We start from the raw sequence: 18,790 nt of genomic DNA, 5'->3' as shown, positions 1-18,790 counted from the left end.
AAAAAAAAATAAATTTGTAAAACATACATTATTCGAGTTACCTTCTGATTGTAGACATTTTCAGACATTTGTTCAAAACCTTTCAATCTTCCGAGCCCTCGATACACCCCTCGCTCAACCATCACATCAACTCCAGACTCACGGAGGAATAAAACAGCAACTTCAAAGTGACGTGCTCGATGATGGTGAGAAAAATTGCTCAACTTTTTTCGTTCACACCTTCAGCCACTTCTTCAAAACAAGCCCTCTTCCCCCACAAACGCTCCCTCCTGCTGATCCTGACAAATTCCTAAGAAATGAACAACTTTTTCAGCATTTCCGCTTTCTCCAAGCCTCGAGTTAAGTCGAAAGGTGAAAAGAGTTCCGACCGATTCACCCGTTCCCTGCCGCAAACGTCGCGCCTGGTCTGCACGAAGCGTGGACTGTGGGGCCAGGAACAAAAAAGATAACAGAAGGATAAAGTTAATAAATTGCGGTGTTTTATAGCTTAGCACATGGCATTGGCCTTTTACTGGTGCTTGGGGTCGGCCTGATTTCTCCTCCCAACTTTATGCACGGTAAATAAAACTGAGCAGGATCTGGAATTAATACCAGCAAAAAATCAACGGTAATTTTGCGCAGTGCATTGGGAAAGATGGGAAGATGACACAGCAGGAAGAGTCCGGAAGGGAGCAAACCAATCCAATCGAAAGAAATCGTAATCGGTTTGTGATATCTGCTGTTTCCTTTCTCTGCGAACCTGTTTTTGTTTTATTTTGTTTTGTTTTCACGAGTAGATAAACGATAGGAAGCAATAAAGGCTGAAACGCGGGGGTGTTTACGGGACTCATTAGTAGCAATTGACTGGTTGATTGAATCTGGAACAATACGGAGTTGGTGGTTAAATAAGGCGTCACTTACGAGGGCAAATGGTCCGTGGTTGAAAGAATATCGTAAATGTTAGATGGAGCAGCTAAAAAAGACATTTGCTGGAATAGCAGTATTGTTTCATTGAATAATTTATTGATGGATAACCTATTGACGATATCATTGTCTTTATAAACACAGCGGGCTGGAATCGACTTCGTATTTCTACTAAACATCTGATGTATATTAGAAATATAATTTGCACGGTTCAGTAATCACAAACATTAATACTAGGCTTTTCGTGTGAGAGATCACACAAAGTAAGTAAAAACGATCGTCTTTTCATAACCGATTAGCACATTCTCCTTCAACTAGATAATGTTAATGCTAGAGTTGTTCAAGATTGCTTTCATGTAATTTGTCACATCTTGCTGGACCTCATTAATACATCATTGCTAACTGGTTATGTACCACAATTGTGGAAGGAATCCTTAGTAGTTCCCATTCAAAAGGTTGCAGGGACGATTAAAGCCGAAGAGTTTCGTCCCATCAACATGTTGCACACGTTAGAGAAAATTTTGGAACTTGTTGTTAAAGGCCAGCTGTTAGAATATTTGAATCGTAACTCTTTACTAATACCAGAACAATCGGGATATCTGAAAGGTCATTCCTGTGAAACCGCATTGAACTTGGTGTTAGCAAAATGGAACGAAAAACTAGAAGGTAAAGACACGATTGTTGCTGTTTTCTTGGATCTAAAGGGCGCTTTCAAGACAATTTCTAGGCCATTGTTGTTGAACACGATTAAGCGCTTTGGAATTACGAGTACTGCATATAAATGGTTTGAAAGCTATTTATATGACAGAACTCAACGGACTGCTTTCAACGATTTCATTTCCAGTCCCGTAGGGAATAATCTTGGAGTACCTCAGGGAAGTCTCATTCATCAGGGCTCATTTTATTTATTATGTACATCAATGACAAGCGACGAGTTTTACGATATTGCGATATTAATCTTTTTGCTGATGATACGGTGTTATTCATTGCAGCTAAGAATGTACATGAGGTCGTTTTACACTTGAATGGAGATTTGCGTTCTTTAAGTAGATGGTTGAAGTATAAACAATTGAAATTGAACATTAATAAGACTAAATATATGGTAATCTCGTGAAATCGAATAAATGGAAACGTCTCTATTGTGATTGATGATGAGACCATTGATCGCGTTCGAGAGATTAAATATCTTGGCGTGATTATTGATGACAAACTTATGTTCAATACTCACACTGACAATGTCATCAAGAAAATTGCCAAGAAGTATGGAATTTTGTGTCGACTAAGAAACGATTTAACTATTTGCAGTAAAATACAGCTATACAAATCAATTATCTCTCCTCATCTAGACGTTTGTTCTTCCATTTTGTTTTTGGCCAATGAAACGCAAACATCGAGATTACAGCGCTTGCAGAATAAAATAATGAGTTTGATTTTACAATGTAGCAGGTTCACTTCCTCATATTTGATGCTGGACGCTCTGCAATGGTTATCTGTGAAGCAAAGAATTGTGTATTTAACTATGGTGTTCATTTTTAAGGTAGTTAACGGTTTGCTGCCTCGATATTCGTGTGATCGAGTTGAAAGGGGAAGTGACATTCATAGATATAATACTAGAAACGCGAATGAAATAAGAACACCACATTTCTTCACATGTGCTTCACTAAATTCTCCGTCCGAAATATGATTCAGAATGGTATATATATTTTTTTATATTTTTTTCGGATCACATTGGTTAACTTAAAAATCATAACACAAAAACGGAAGAAAACATTTTGGATGTTTTGTGTAGAAAATTCTCAGCGTTCAAGAAAAAAATTAAAATATCTTGGGGCCTGATTCTCGAATACACTACGAATACACTTCACGGTGGAAACGGTATGAAACGTATTCGCGATGACAACGGTACGGTGTCGACATCTGGATGCGAGATTAGTTTCCTACTAAATTTATCATTATAATATCAAATTATCTTCAGATGAAATTTTTGTATGGGATTATTATACCACATGAAGAAAACAAAGTTTCCACTCACATTGAATACCAGTTTGATACGAAGAAGATAATTTTCATTAATGATTTTTTATTTGAAATGTGCTCATTTTGCCTGAAAACTCATCATTATCTTCGACACTTCACTAACTCGTAAAACGTAGTTCAATAGCGTGCCGTTATTGTCGTTTCCACTGTGAAGTGTATTCGAGAATCAGGGCGTTGGTCTCGAGACCATGAAAATCACAAAAACAATTACAATCAATAAAAACGAAAACAAAATTCTAATTTTCTGCAAGTCTATTATGTTTACATTTTTTTAAAACTAATTGATTTTAATTTGGTATGTTGATCGTCTGAATTGGTACAGCAGTTCAAAAGTTATGATTTTTTGAAAAAGTCATTTTTGGAAAAAAGTGAGAAAGAAAAAATATTTTTCGGACCGGCCCGAAATGAAAATTGGCACCGAAAAAGAAAAAATGTTTGGGCCTTGAGCCATGAGAACAATTGCTTTCGAATTAAGCTTATGTAACTGTTCAAAAATCCATAAATTTCACTCATTTTAAATTTCCTAGAAAAAAAAAGTTACAGAAGGGTTGTGTCCAAGACACGACCGCATCGTTGACGTAGGATTCCGTTAGGTTATCTGTTTATTTTGGATATGTTTGAAGAATGACATCGTTAAACTCTTTGATAATGATTTGGTGCCTCTGAAAAAGGCCGTTTTGTTTTGTTGTTGGGTATTGTTTGTTCACTCCACCTGTGTTTACCGAGTGATGATGATAGAAGGATGGTAAACAGTCGTTGGATGGTGCGTATCAGATAAATGATACTGAAGTGGAACGAGATATGATGAAAACCGCCCTCTATGATCTTAGACGAGATGCCTCCTGTGTTATGTATGGATGAAATAACTAAAAGAAAACTCACCAATGTAATATAAGATAATTACCAATACCGAACACTATTATAAATTTCTTCAGTAAAAACATTTTACTTTAATATAGAGAAAACATATTTGAAATAGAAAAGATAATTTTCTTTATAATTTTTTGCTTCCTGAGTGTTTATTCAACCCAATGCATATTAATTGGACTAGCAACAACTAATACTATATGTAGAGCATATGGGAAATCACTTTTTCTAACATTTCGTCACTTTTCCAATTTTTCTCGCCATTTAAAATTTCCTTGGGTGAAAATGAACACAACAAAAAAGACAGCTTAAACCAAATGACCTGTTCTCGAGCGGGAACACACCTTGGTTTTTATTTATGAAAATTGAGATAAATCGTTTCATATATCAAGTCATTTGTGCACCCGTGGCCGAGTGGTTAGCGTCTCACATTATCATGCCGGGTGTTCGGGTTCGATTCCCGTTCTGGCCGGGGGATTTTTCGTCAGGGAAATTTCCTTCGACTTGCACGGTGGTCACGCGTATTCTAGAGCTTGCCCCTCGGAATACATTCAAGGCGTGTTATTTGGCTTAAGAAATCTCAACTAAGTATTAATAAATGACGCTAGTTGATGGGAACGTTAACGCCATTCAAGAAGAGAAGATATCAAGTCATTTTTAACCCAACTGCTACCATATACATTTTTACACTTACACTTGCTAAATTTTTAACAATACAAGATCGGATATTGATATGAAATTTCAAGAAGCAACCAACGTTAAAGTTCCAAATTTAAATTTTGTTTGCTAGAATTAATCGTATCACTCACCTTACTTGCAATATAGAAATGCCCCCGACTTGCATATATTGGGTTGGGGAAAAAGAAATGTCGTATATTGTCAATATATGGCAACACTTAAACATATCTTGTGTTGTGCTTATCGCATCGGGTCATACTATACAGCTATTTAAAGTCGACAATCTGTGCACAAGTGTCGTTTTGACAGTGTTGTGATTGTCCTTTTCAGTCTCAAGTTATAGCCAAGCAACCAAGCAAGAAATTCGCCATATTTTACGTTTTGACTACCTGCGAGGTAAAACTGCAACGAAGGCGGCCGAAAAAATTCGTGTAGTTCATGGACCCGATACTGTAACGATTCGCACAGCACAGCGTTGGTTTGATCGATTTCGTTCTGGTGTAGTGGCTGTCGAAGATACACCCCGTACTGGTAGGCCAATCGTCGTGGAAACCGATAATCATCCAAGTAGACTGGCATGTGAGCACTCGCTCGATTGGCCAGGAACTGGGTATAGACCATAAAACCGTTTGGAACCATTTGCAGAAGATTGGATTCCAAAAAAAACTGGATGTATGGGTGCCACACGAGTTGACGCAAAAAAATCTTTTAGGCCGAATCAACGCCTTCGATGCACTGTTGAAACGGAACGAACTCGACCCATTTTTGAAGAAGATGGTGACTGGTGATGAAAAGTGGATCACGTACGACAACCTGAAGCGAAAAAAGTCGTGGTCGAAGCGCGGTGAGCCGGCCCAAACCATCGCCAAGCCCGGATGGACGACCAGAAAGGTTTTGCTGTGTGTTTGGTGGGATTGGAAAGGAATCATCCACTATGAGCTGCTCAACTATGGCCGGACCCTCAACTCCGTTCTCTACTGTAAGCAGCTTGACCGTTTGAAGCAGGAGATTGACCAGAAGCGGCCAGAAATGAGCAATAGGAATGGTGTTGTTTTCCACCAGGACAACGCTCGGCCTCACACATCTTTGATGACCCGCCAGAAGCTACGGGAGCTCGGATGGGATGTTCGATTGCACCCACGGTATAGTCCGGACCTGGCTCCAAGTGTTTATCATCTCTTCCAGTCCATGCAAAACGCTCTTGGTGATACTAAGTTGGTCTCAAAAGAGGCTTGCGAAAACTGGCTGTCTGAGTTTTTTGCAATAAGGAGAGGGGTTTTATAAGAGGGGGATACTGAAGTTGCCTTCTAAATGGCAACAAGTTTGCGAACAAAACGGCGCATATTTGACTTAAATTGGTATGTTAATTGTAATGTAAATGTAAATGCAAATTAAGTATGTTAAATAAAGCGTCAAATTTCGATCAAAAATACATTTCTTTTCCCCCAACCCTATATTTGCAATGTCGATTTCCCCCAGGCAACTTGGTTTTGATGCCTCTTTTAGGGAACCGCCGCATGTGTCGTCAATTTCGACCAATCAGAAATGAGTATTTCCGTTAGGATAGGCGTTGAGATTTTCCAATTGTTCGATAGTTAGTTTCATGACATATATTATTTTCTACAATATAAAAAAATATTATGGAATACCGAAATCGATTGACGCAAAAATTTCATCAATCCATCAAGAAATGACTGAGCAATAAGCGTTTGAAATTGGACAATTTTCACGATGTGCTCGATTTTAGATTTTCAACTTGTACCCTAATATGTTCCCGGAAGACGTAATCCCACGTCGTAAATAATTTATGTTGAAAGAAAAAGCAGTGACAAAAAAGTGCCCATTTCGAAAATCGATATGTTCTCGATATGTTTTGCATCGGAAGACCCCTCGACTGTTTATGATTTGACATTTCGACATATTTTGAATCAACATTTTTGAAGCAAACGGCTGGATTGGTGCATTGGTACAAGTGATTGAATTTGATTCGTTTGAAAAAATGGAAAGTGCAGTGATTTCGAAACCAATTCCTTTGTGTATCCGAAAATAGTAAACCGTACAGGTCTGTCGCTTGGAAGTACAGTATAAGCAAGGGAGCGGTTGGGAAAATTCTTCCGAAACTAAAAAATTGTAAGGGGTTGTATCTAGGACACGACCGCATATTTTCGACGTAGAACTACGCAATTTTATTATGCAATCCACTTGTTTACCACTTCGAATATTATTTTAGAATGCATTGAAATTTTTATAATAGATTATGTTCTTTGTTACAAATAAATTTGATGAACGTCCTTTTACGTTTGATATGATGCCAAGGACTAACAAAATATGTGAACGGAAGAATTGTCAAACGATCATTGTATTTTACATTTCCCTCTGAAATTATTGCACATCTCATGTTTACATAGTTCTCGAACCGTGAAAGTTCATTCACCTCTAGTATCTGAAATGACTATTTTCCCAGGCTTCTCAGTTTAAAAGAACGTGTTAGGAAAACATATTCCGGTCTGCACAACGACAAGCGAATACAAAAGTACTCAACACCAAAAATATCCCCGACTTGCATATATTTGTATAATGGATTCCCCCGGGCACATTGATTTTGAAGTTGGTGTTAGGGAAACACAGCTCGGTGGGCACAAAAATACCCCCGACTTGCATGTAAATTTGCGGAGCGGATTTGCACAGGTACGTCGATTTTGAAGTCTGTGTTGAGGAAACCGTAAATAAATCGTAAATATTTTACAGTTATTGAATTTTTCATCTCATGAAAAATAATATTTTATTAATTGTGATAGACGCGTTAAAATATTTCCTATCAATTGATGTAAACATCTTTCCGATCTGTTAAGAAATGTCCGAGTTATAAGGATTCGAAATACGGGTAGGGTTAGCACACAAATCGGCAGAACAAATGTATGAGAGGAAAGGAAATTCTTCCAGTTTTCATGAATTTAAACCGTTTATAGATTAGCGAATTGTTTTGGATAGCATTTTAAACAAATCTTAGGGAATTTCCGATTCGATTGGTATGCAAATCATGAGAATTTGTTCACAGTGAAAATAGTTATTAACGTTAACTTTATTTCATAAAAACGTGACCTGTTTTCTGATTTAGCACCTTTCCTGAAAGACGTAGTTCTACGTCAAAACGCTCAGATCACTGGTGGATCGTCCTAGCGAGAACGGTCACTAAAATCATGCGCGAAATAAAAATAAACCCGTTAAGAATCTTCCGCGAGATCCAGGATACCCTTTGGCCTTCAGTTTTCGGTCGAATTTTTCGTCGCCGTAGCACATAGGTTGAGTAGCAAAGCTGCCCGAAAGTGCCCATATATCTGCAAGGCAAACAAAGCCGAACACTTTAAGTTTTCTATAGAGCATGCTGATAACCCCCAGAGTTCTAGAAAACCATTCTCTGGGCAAACGAATCAACATTCGAGCTGTTTAATCGGTGGGTTCGTATGTGGCGCAGATCGGGTGAGAAGCTTCATGAGCGCACATCCAAGGCACGGTAGGGCAGGAAGAAGGAATTATGATGGTCTGGGGGTCTTGTCGTGAAATTGAGTGAGAAGTCTCGTGGAAATCAACGAGATAATGACGACACATTGCTGTATCAACATTCTGCGATAAAATCTGGAGGTTTCGCTAATTCAGACGTTCCTTGACGAAAAGTTCGTATTTCAGCAGGATAACAACCCAAAGCACACTGCCTCAAAGACCAATTCTTTCTTCCGGTTTTGCCGGATTAAACTGCTGGAATGGTTTCCACAAAGCCCGGACCTCAATACTATCGAGAATTTGTGAGCGATTCTAGATACCAGGGTTGACAAAACTGGTGTTACCAATTAAAATAACTATTTTAAAGCCCTGGAAAGTGTCTGTAAAGCACTGAATCCACAGCACCTAAAGAACTTGAAACCATGTTGAAGCGCCTACAGCAGGTTCGGAAGGTCAAAGGGGGACATACTATATATTAAAATGATTTTTTTGACGTGGGACGTCTAACCGGAATATATGGGGGGTAAAATGAAAACCTAAACACAGAACATGCAGGAAAAAATGAAAGATTTCGAATGCTTATAACTCGAACATTTCTTACTAGATCGGAAAGATGTTTGCATCGATTGATAGGGGATATTTTTACGCATCTATCAGAATTAATAAAATGGGGGAGCCGATCTGGCGTAGTGGTAACATCCATACCTCTCACGCTGAAGATCACGAGTTCAATTCTCACTCCCAACATTCTTCCAAAATTGGAAGTAAAAAGTGACGAACCAGCCTAAAGTGTTGAAAGTCACTATAATACAGATATGAAAAAAAAAATTAATAAAATGTTATTTTTCATTAGATAAACAATTGAATAACTGTAAAATGTTAAGGGTTATCTAAATGCCCTAACTGCCTCGTTTTGATTGGCCCGATTTATGGTTGCTCCAACACAGCCATCAGAGCCAAGCAGTCTTGGGGAAATCGGCATTCCAAATACATGAAAGTAGGAGGACTTTTGTTCTCACGAAAAATGTTTCCTAACACAGACTTCAAAACCAAGCAGCGTTGGAGAAATCGGCATTGCAAACACACGAAAGTATGGGTAGCTTTTGTTCCTTCCAAAATGTGTTCCCTAACAGAGATAAAAGAGGTGCCTGGGGGTAATCGGCATTGCAAATTCATGCCCTTCGGGGGTATTTTTGTTTCGATTGAAATGTGCTTCCCCAACACAGACTTCAGAACCAAGGTGCCTGGAGTTAATCGGCATTGCAAAATCATACAAGTCGGGGGTATTTTTGTTCCGACTGGAATATGCTTCCCCAACGCAGACTTCAGAACCAAGGTGTCTGGGGAAATAGGCGTTGCAAATTCTTTTAGGTCGGGGGTATTCTTGTTCCGGCTGAAATGTGTTTCCCTAACACAGACTTCAAATCCATGGAGCGTGGGGAAATTGGCATTGCAAATTCATGCAAGTCGAAGGTTTTTTGTTCCGACTAAAATGTGTTTCCCTAACACAGACTTCAAAATCATGGAACCTGGGAAAATCGTGTAGACACTAGAAGCGAATAAACTTACACGAATTTACATTACATACACTTGAGAGATGCAAACTTCAGAGATAAAATAAAATAATCGTTTGATAATTTTTCCGTTCACATATTTTGTCCTAGACATCATACCAAACGTAAAAGGACTGTCATTGAATTTACTTGTAATGAAGAACATAATATATCGTAATGCATGAATTGACCTTACAAATATATTGAATTCAATTGAAATTGTTTCATTCAATCAAGATTCTAATCAATACAAACAATTGATTGCTAAACTAAGGTAGTCCCACGTCAACTTAGCGGTTATATCATAGATATAACCCACCCATTTTTTTCACTTTGATTTATCTAGTACTGTTTTGCCACTGTTTTTTTTTCAACACAATTTGTTTCATTCTTGAAGTATTTTTTGCCTGTATTCTATAAGTGAAACTTAAAAAAAATATGAAAAAGGTGATAAAAACTACTACGTGTTTACTTTATTTTGAATCAAATAAATTAGAGTAATTGGGAGAAGCAGCTAGGAAAATGCAGTGTGTGGTGTAAAACGCAATCACAAAAACCATCAAAAAAAATAAAGCACAGCGCAAAGTATAACACATTCGTAATGTAAAAGCAACTACATCGATCTCTACTAATACGTACATTTCATAAGCATCGCAGAAATAAATCCAGTGTTATTTAGCAGTATCCCAAGTGTTTTGACGTAGGACTACGTCTAACCGGAAGATATAGGGGGTGAAATGGAAATCTAGGCACTGAACAAGTAGGAAAAAATGCAAGATTTGGAACGCTTATAACTCGAGTATTTCTCAATAGATCGCCAAGGTTTTTGCATCAATTGATAGGAAATATATCTACGCATCTATCATAACGACTAACATTTCATTTTTCTTGAGATAAATAATTGAATAATTGTGAAATATCAAGCATTGTCAAAATGCACTATGTGCCCATTTTTGATTGGTCCATTTTGTGCTCCTCAAATCGTACCGACCAAAACGGGCAACCAGAGCAGCAGCGAAATAGAATGAAGCACGATTGGGAAGGAAAAAGAAAAAAATGAACGAAACATTGGTCGCAGTCTCACACATGCGTAAAGGTAATATTATATTATCAGGCACGTAGCGTAACCGGCACGGCACGTTTCATGCAAGACAAATATTATTGCGTGTGTTTCAAATGTGCATGCATATATATAGCGGAACGGCTCCGGGCATACACAGCACGCTTCAGACAAATGCATGAAGGAATTCTCGAAAAGAATATTTTGTCGGTGCCGGGCACGAACTACATGGGCGAGTAGCACCATACATACAAACCCAACGTCGAAGTTCGTGGTGTGGGTGCGTTCGTCGCTCTTCGGTACGACATCGGTTCAATCACCAGTAGCATTTCTCCGCTCCGTCTGCGCTGCCGGTCCGTACAGAGAAGTTGCTATGCCTGATGATATGAATACATCATGTATTTGTCTGCCGGTGTCGGTACGTGCCATTTACGCTACGTGCCTGATAATATAAAACGGCCTTAACTCTCGAGCCAGCCAGTCAGCTTAAAAATCCCCGCTCCGCTGCCGTAACGATCATTCTCATTCAAACCGTACACTACATCGGTTCGCATCACAACACATCAACAAACCAACCCAAGCAGCCATGTCTGGACATGGTAAAGGAGGAAAAGTGAAGGGAAAGGCAAAATCCCGCTCGAACCGTGTTGATCTGGAGTACCCCGCAAGGGTAGCTAGGCCGAGCGCGTTAGTACCAGTGCACCAGTCCACCTAGCCGGCGTTATATAGTTTCGGCCGCCGAAGTTATCGAGTTAGCTGGCAAAGCTGCTCGCGACGATAAGAAAACCCGCATTCGGAACAGAACACATTCAGTTCGGTGGACATCAAGACAACAGGCAGTTGCAGCGAGTGGCGAATGGCAAACGCAATCGCAAAACGGCATCAGGTAGCAGAAGAAAAAAGTTTGTTCTTTATACAAACTGCTTTGGTGGCAAATCCAGAACAAGGCGGCATCGAGGGCGTTCGAAATGGTTTTCTTCAATACTACGAGTACTAAGTTCTCTAAATTGGAACCATTCCATAAAACAAGGCGCTTTTCAGGGCCATTAAACCTTCCAAAAAAGAGTTTAGGAAATACAGTTCAATGCTTTCTAAAACATTATCCAAAATAATAATAAAACACAAATTGATTTTTTCATAATTTGTTTGCCAGGATCTGATGAGTATGTGAATTTGACAGTTGTTCTGAGCTTATTGATAGTTGGGGACTTTCCTGATTATTCAATTTTCACCAATTCTTAAATTGTTTCCAGATTGAAAGTACAGTAATTTACAATTAGTTCGACATTAAGCTAATTGGACGGACATGTAATGCGACTTATTTAGTTGGAAATTTTTGTAAACATAGAGATCCAAATTATGACCCCACATTGAAAGTCGACACTGTACCACTGTCATCGCAAATGTTCAATTACAGGTTAAAATCGCCTCCAATGCGATACTGAGTGGCGCTTCGGCACGTCGCATTGAATGTAATTTACTGTACAACATGTGACAAAGCTGGATGGGAAGAAATTTTCCAACTGTGAAAGCTGTGGCGAGTGGCAACAAATCTCTAAACAAGAAGGTTTAGCCGAACAAGATGAGGATATCGAGTGACAACAAAACAATAAACTCTTTAGATTGAAGATAATTTTGTGATCCTGAAAAGGACCCTTTTTAGCCTGCATGTGAATCCAACGAGCGAACAAATCGTAATGAATGTATTTTTGTTTGTTTCTTTGTTTTTAAGAGGCTTTAAACTTTGCAGTTCATTCGCCTCCAATGTATTTTTTTGCCATCGCTCCCTTTTAACGCTCATTCGTTCGCCTCGTTGGACTCGTCCCTCTGGCTAAGTCTACCGATTTGTCTCTATCCTGTGAGTGTGTACCGCTAGAGTGTAAAACACGCGGACCCCAAAAAATATCTTATTTTCTTTCAAACCGTAAATCCGTGTGGTTGTACGGCATCGGCATCGTGGACTTAACAAAGGAGGACAAGTTAAGGGAAAGGCAAAGTCTCACTCGAACCGTGCAGGTCTCCAGTTCCCTGTTGGTCGCATTCACTGATTGCTCCGCAAGGGTAACTAGGCCGAACGGATTGGTGCCGAAGCACCAGTATACCTAACAGCGATTGTAGAGTTTCGGCCGTCGGAGTGCTCGAGTTGGCTTGCAAAGCTGCTCACGACAATCAGAAAACCCGCATCAAGAACAGAGCAGCTTCGGTTCGGCGCTCATCAAGGCAACAATTAGTTTCAGTGAGTGGCAAAGTGTTTCTCCGGCACGTCGCATTAAATGTAATTTACTGAACAACATGTCACAAGCTGGATGGGAAGAAATTTTCCAACTGTGAAAGCTGTGGCGAGTGGCAAACGCAATAGCTAAACAGGAAGGTTTAACCGAACAAGATGGGAATATCGAGTGATAACAAAAACACAACACTAAAGGTTCTTTTCAGAACCATCAACATCATAAAGAGTAAACAGTAAACTAATCCATTTTCAGGTAGATAGGTAGGTATTCACGTAGGAGAGGAAAATAAAACAATATATTTAAAATATATATTTAACAAAAGCTGTCCCCTGTGTATAGTCCTACGTCACTCCGGTTATGTCCCCGACATTACCCACCCGTCTTTTTTAAATTCAAACGGTTCTTCCAAGAGTAGAGTACGAACACTTTCCAAAACCTGAGCTATCAATATCGAGGATTCCTTCTCCCGAGGGCCTCCTTCAGTCGAACATTTCTCGACAGACCGCAGAGGTACAGGTGAATTGATAAATCGTTTCGCAATCCTACGTCAACAATGTGGTAGTTTTGATGCCAATATAAGCTATTCACTGAGCGTACATTGTGCATGTTCTGAGTATGAATTCTGTAGCAAATTATATGGCCTCGGCCGATCCACACGGCTGCAGCGATTTGTCACAGCAAACGCACTATTTATTTGATTGAAGATGATGACGCACGATGGATGGCTCGATTGGCTTCGCTATGGTATTGGTATGGTATGGTATGTATTGAAATTATGGTATTGGTAATGTTGATGATGGCTCAGTGGTTTGCATAGAGTGCGCATTTCCGATGATGCATACGATTCAATTCTTGGATTTCATCTCAAGATTAGATTTCTTAGAACTGAATTGAGTATAAAAAGGATATTAATGATATTTTATTTCCATTAACATTCAATGAACTTGGAGTTGGGCTACTATTGACAAATGAATCAGTTTGAATAATACGGACATTTGATTATAAAAATCTCAAAGAAAATAAGAAAAAATAACTACACAAAAATTTGATGTTGAATCCATAATTTTCCATAAAATTCCATAACATTGTCGAAAGTAATCAAAAATCAAAATACACGATATTTTTCTACTTTCCATCGAGTAGCGGCGGTATGCTCACGCCACTTTCTAGCCGGAAATGGAGCAGCAAATAAGCCCTGAAATCCAATTACAGCTCACATTCCCACGTGGCCAACCGAAAGTATCTCTCATCCACCGTTAGGTGTTGCAATTCTAAAACCTATTTCCTCGGCAGTTTCCATTTCCTCTATATCGCCCTCGAAACGCTTCATTACACAGCATCATGTGTGTATGGCACCGTGATCCAGCTGCAATAACCCCGGTCGAGAGCGGGATAACGCCTCCACAGATTGCAGCCGCGGTCGAAAGAAAATTTCACCTGAATGCACTTCTGATTTTCCCCGTTCACTCGTATTCGCTCGTTCGCTCGCTCGACATCCACATTATTAGAAACATTATGTGCAACACTCGTGGCAGACTCGTACAGACAAGTGCCGCCGTTCAAACTTAATTTCCTTCCACTCGCTACACCCACTACCATTCCGAATGTTTTCTTTTGCTTCCATCTATACGATGCTTTTGAAGCTTTTCGACTTTCTTACTTCCATTGGGTTCTCTATTTTGGTAGTGATTTCAAGATTTGAAAATGAAAAAAAATCATTATCATCACTCGCTTACCGATGAGAACTCCATCACCTTCAGTATCCACAGCGTGAGCGCCAGATTGATGATGATCATCACCATCAGTAGCATTATCACTGTGTAAAGGCATTTCTTCCGCCACCCATAAAGGGTTAGCTGCACACCTGACGCACTTGCCTGTGCTGCCTGTTGGGGCACACCTGCAATCCGAGCACTTGCTTTCCCATCCAGGGCTTCACCATTGTAATTATTCGTAACACCCTCACTGTGATGCACATTATTATTCGCACTTGTACTTTTTACTTTATTACTAACACTATAATTCGGAAGGGTACTTCCGCCGAGGGTTGTCCCACTGTGTCGATTTCCAGGCATTTGGGTTCCCGCCGACGGCTGATGCGTTCCGCTGCCGGGTGCCGTTGAGGATGGCGTCGTTGTGGCAGTACTGCTTGTGGGCGAAGGACGAAATGCGGCTTTTGAACTGTTGTTGGCGTCGATGTCAGCGGAGATTCTGTTGCTTATCCCTCCGAAGTTAGAGCTTGTGCTTCCAATGATTCGCGGTGGCCTAGAGGAGTACAGATTGGAAGCACCTAGAGGCGGCGCCACGACGGATTTATGGTTCCCGGCAGCAGTGACGAGTGGTGAGACATTATTGCCCAGCGGGGGGCGTTTTAGCATTCTTCCACTGTCCGACGAGAATGAGCTGGTATCCGCCCTCCCAGAAGATTCTCCCGCCGTTTGATGGGTCGAATCGGTGTCTGACTTGGGATCACTGAATTGTGATGTTGGCTGGTGCTGATTGAAGAATATCGAACGTGGGCCATTTCTGAAATAGGAAGATAACAAACCAAATTGTTAGTAGAGGTTACTTAAACCGAGCCCATCATATCATATACCAGATATATAAATGTGAAATGCCGTTTTTTGTCGTAGAACTATGTCTTTCAGGAAGGGTGCCAAATCAGATAACAGGTCACGTTTTTATGAAATAAAGTTAACGTTAATAACTATTTTCACTGTGAACGAATTCTCATGATTTGCATACCAATCGAATCGGAAATTCTCTAAGATTTGTTTGACATGCTATGCATTACAATTCGCGAATCTCTAAACGGTTTTAACTCATGAAAACTGGAAGAACTTCCTTTTTTCCCATACATTTGTTCTGCTGATTTGTGTGCTAACCCTACCCTTATTTCGAATAGATCGGAAAGATGTTTGCATCAATTGATAGGAAATATTTCCACGCGTCTATCACAATTAATAAAATGTAATTTTTCTGGAGATGAACAATTGAACATTTTACAGTTAAAATGTCAAGTGTTATTTAAACGTCCTAACTGCCAAGTTTTGATTGGCCCGATTTACGGTTTCCCCAACACACATTTCTAAATCGATGTACCTGTGGAAATCTGCTTTGAAAATATACATGTAAGTCGGGGGTATTTTTGTTCCCACCGAGCTGTGTTTCCCTAACACGGACTTCAAAATCAATATGCCTGGGGGAATCCGCTTTGCAAATACATACAAGCCGGGGATATTTTTTGGTGTTGAGTACTTTTACACTCGCTTGTCGTTGTGCAGACCGGAATATGTTTCCCAAAAACGTACTTTTAAACTGAGAAGCCTGGGAAAATCGTCATTTTAGATACTAGTGGTAAATGAACTTTCGCGATACGAGAACCACGTAAACATGAGATGTGAAATAATTTCAGAGGGAAATGTAAAATACAATGATCATTTGACAATTCTTTCGTTCAAATATTTTGGTAGTCCTGGACATCATATCAAACGTAAAAGGACGTTCATCAAATTTATTTGTAACGAAGAATATAATCTATTACAAGAATTTCGAAGCATTCTAAAATAATATTCGAAATGGTAAACAAGTGGATTGCATAATATAATTGCGTAGTTCTACGTCGAAAATATGCGGTCGTGTCCTAGATACAACCCCTTACAATTTTTTTTTCCTATGAATTACGTGAAATTCAGAAAATAAAAAGTCACAGGAGGGTTGTGTCCGACACACGACCACATAGTTGACGTAGGATTCCGTTAAGCTATCTGTTGATTCTGGATATGTTTGAAGAATTACATCGTTAAACTCTTTGATAATGATTTGGTGGCCGTTTTGTTTAGTTGTTGGGTATTGTTTGTTCATTCCATCAGTGTTTACATAGTGGTGATGACAGAAGGATGGTAAACAGTCGTTGGATGATGCGTATCAGATAAAAGAAATGGAACGAGATATGATGAAAACCGCCCTCTGTGATCCTAGATTAGATGCCTCCTATGTTTTGTATGGATGAAATAAAGAAAAAAAAAACTCACCTATGTAATATAAGATAATTACCAATACCGAACACAAATATCTAATTTTCTTATCAGTAAAAACATGTTAATTTAATATAGAGTAAATACATTTGAAATGGAAAAGGTAATTTTGTTTTATAATTTTTACTTTCTGAGTGTTTATTCAACCCAATGCGAATTTTAATTGGACTAACAACTAACACCATATGTAGAGCATATGGGAAATCACTTTTTCTAATATTTCTTCACTTTTCCAATTTTTCTCGCCGTATAAACTTCCCTTGGGTGAATATAAACACAACAAAACAGACAGCTTGATCCAAACGACCTGTTCTCGAGCGGGAACACACCTTGATTTTTATTTAGGAAAATTGAAATGAAGCGTTTCATATTCCAAGTCATTTTTAACACAACTGCTACCATATACAATTTTATACTTTACACGAATTTTTCACAATACACGATCGGTCATTGATATGAAATTTCACGAAGCAACCAACATTAAAGTTCCAAATTTAAATTTTATTTTCTGGAATTAACCGTATCAATCTTGCAATATAGAAATGCCCCCGACTTGCATATATTTGTAATCAGTTCTACTTTAGGTGAATAAATTCACCGAAAATATGAATATATTCATTATAGAAGTTCACGCTAGTGTAAACGGTTGATGCGATTTCTATAAATCTCATCATATTTCTTCACATGAATATATCACTAGTCTAAACCCACCCTTACACAACATCAATTGTTCTGGAACAAAGGTTCATAAATACAGCCGAAGAAAAAGAAGCTAGTATTTTGGCAGAATTTATAGAGATTTGTAATAGCTGATTCGATATTTTCTAAAAAAAATACACCTTGGAGATAAAATGAGCAACCTGCCCAATCGTGATGTTCCTCCTTTTTAAGTCAATTTGCCTTATGGTGGATTAGCTGCATCTTCTGTAGCATTACGGACCATTGGATTTGTAATGGAAAAAAAACTTCGTTTTAAATCTAGGGGTTCATGAGTTCAATCTTAAGAAAGATGTGATGTCCACAACTGTAGATCGAGTTCCTGGAGCTTATCATTATTTAGATCCTACCATAGGCAAAATCTCTATTAAAATAAGGACAATCGCTACTCAACGCTATTGCAATCTATAATTACAAGGTCCTCTAGTGACTAGATGAAATAACACAGATTTGATTTTAAATCGCAAAGGAGCGGAGGAACTAAAACTCAAAGATCTGTTTAAAACACAAAAAGCTGAGCTCACAAAAGAGTAGAACGATATCGGTATCTCTATGGCACGAACTTCAAAAACTCGGTTTCGATTTTGACATGCACGTTGAACGCATGTTGTTGAATCAATCGACGTTATCGCTTTTGACGTAGGACTACGTCTTTCATTTCTATACCGGGGTGTAAAACCAAAGTTTCGAAAACGAAAGCGTTACGCCGGAGACCGAGATTTTGAGCGTTAATAGCTCCTAAACAACTGAACGAAATGGTATGATAAACACTTCATTCGAAAGATAAAATGTCTACGCGTTCTATACTTGTTACTTTTTGATCCAAAAACTTGTTTCAATAGTCTTAAAATTGCTTTCAAAACAGGTTATTGAAATCACCAATCGGTATATAAGCGAGCGCTGCTCGGAAATCCACTCAGTTCTAATTGAACAGCGATTGGAGCATGTTGTCGCTGTTGTGGTGAAGCTCTTCGTTTATCATGAAAGCGCGGATGAACGGTGTCACCAAGAGCCTGTTTGTGCACCCTAGGCCAGGAGGGAATCCAATCAGGAACACATTGCTACACACACACACACGCGCGGAATTCTTTACGTTTGGATGCCATTCAGCATCGAGAAAGTTCCGGAAAGATCTAATCATTGCTGGAAAATAATCTGCCAGTTCCTCTGGGAATTTTCAAAATACATTCATGTGAAAGAGTTTAT

The 18,790-nt window shown here is 39.0% G+C and overlaps 1 protein-coding gene across 1 annotated transcript in view; it reads right to left on the bottom strand.

Moving 5' to 3' along the window:
* The window catches only part of LOC129766260 (uncharacterized), a 200,417-nt gene that overhangs the window by 16,397 nt on the left and 165,230 nt on the right, over nt 1-18,790 (bottom strand). Inside the window, exon 4 of the mRNA XM_055766777.1 lies at nt 14,567-15,356. Coding sequence (XP_055622752.1) covers nt 14,567-15,356 — 790 coding nt within the window. The remainder of the gene's footprint in view (nt 1-14,566; nt 15,357-18,790) is intronic.

The sequence above is a fragment of the Toxorhynchites rutilus genome, chromosome 1 (genome assembly GCF_029784135.1).
Source record: "Toxorhynchites rutilus septentrionalis strain SRP chromosome 1, ASM2978413v1, whole genome shotgun sequence".
Lineage (NCBI taxonomy): Eukaryota > Metazoa > Arthropoda > Insecta > Diptera > Culicidae > Toxorhynchites > Toxorhynchites rutilus.
This window is presented reverse-complemented; position numbering and strand designations above follow the sequence as displayed.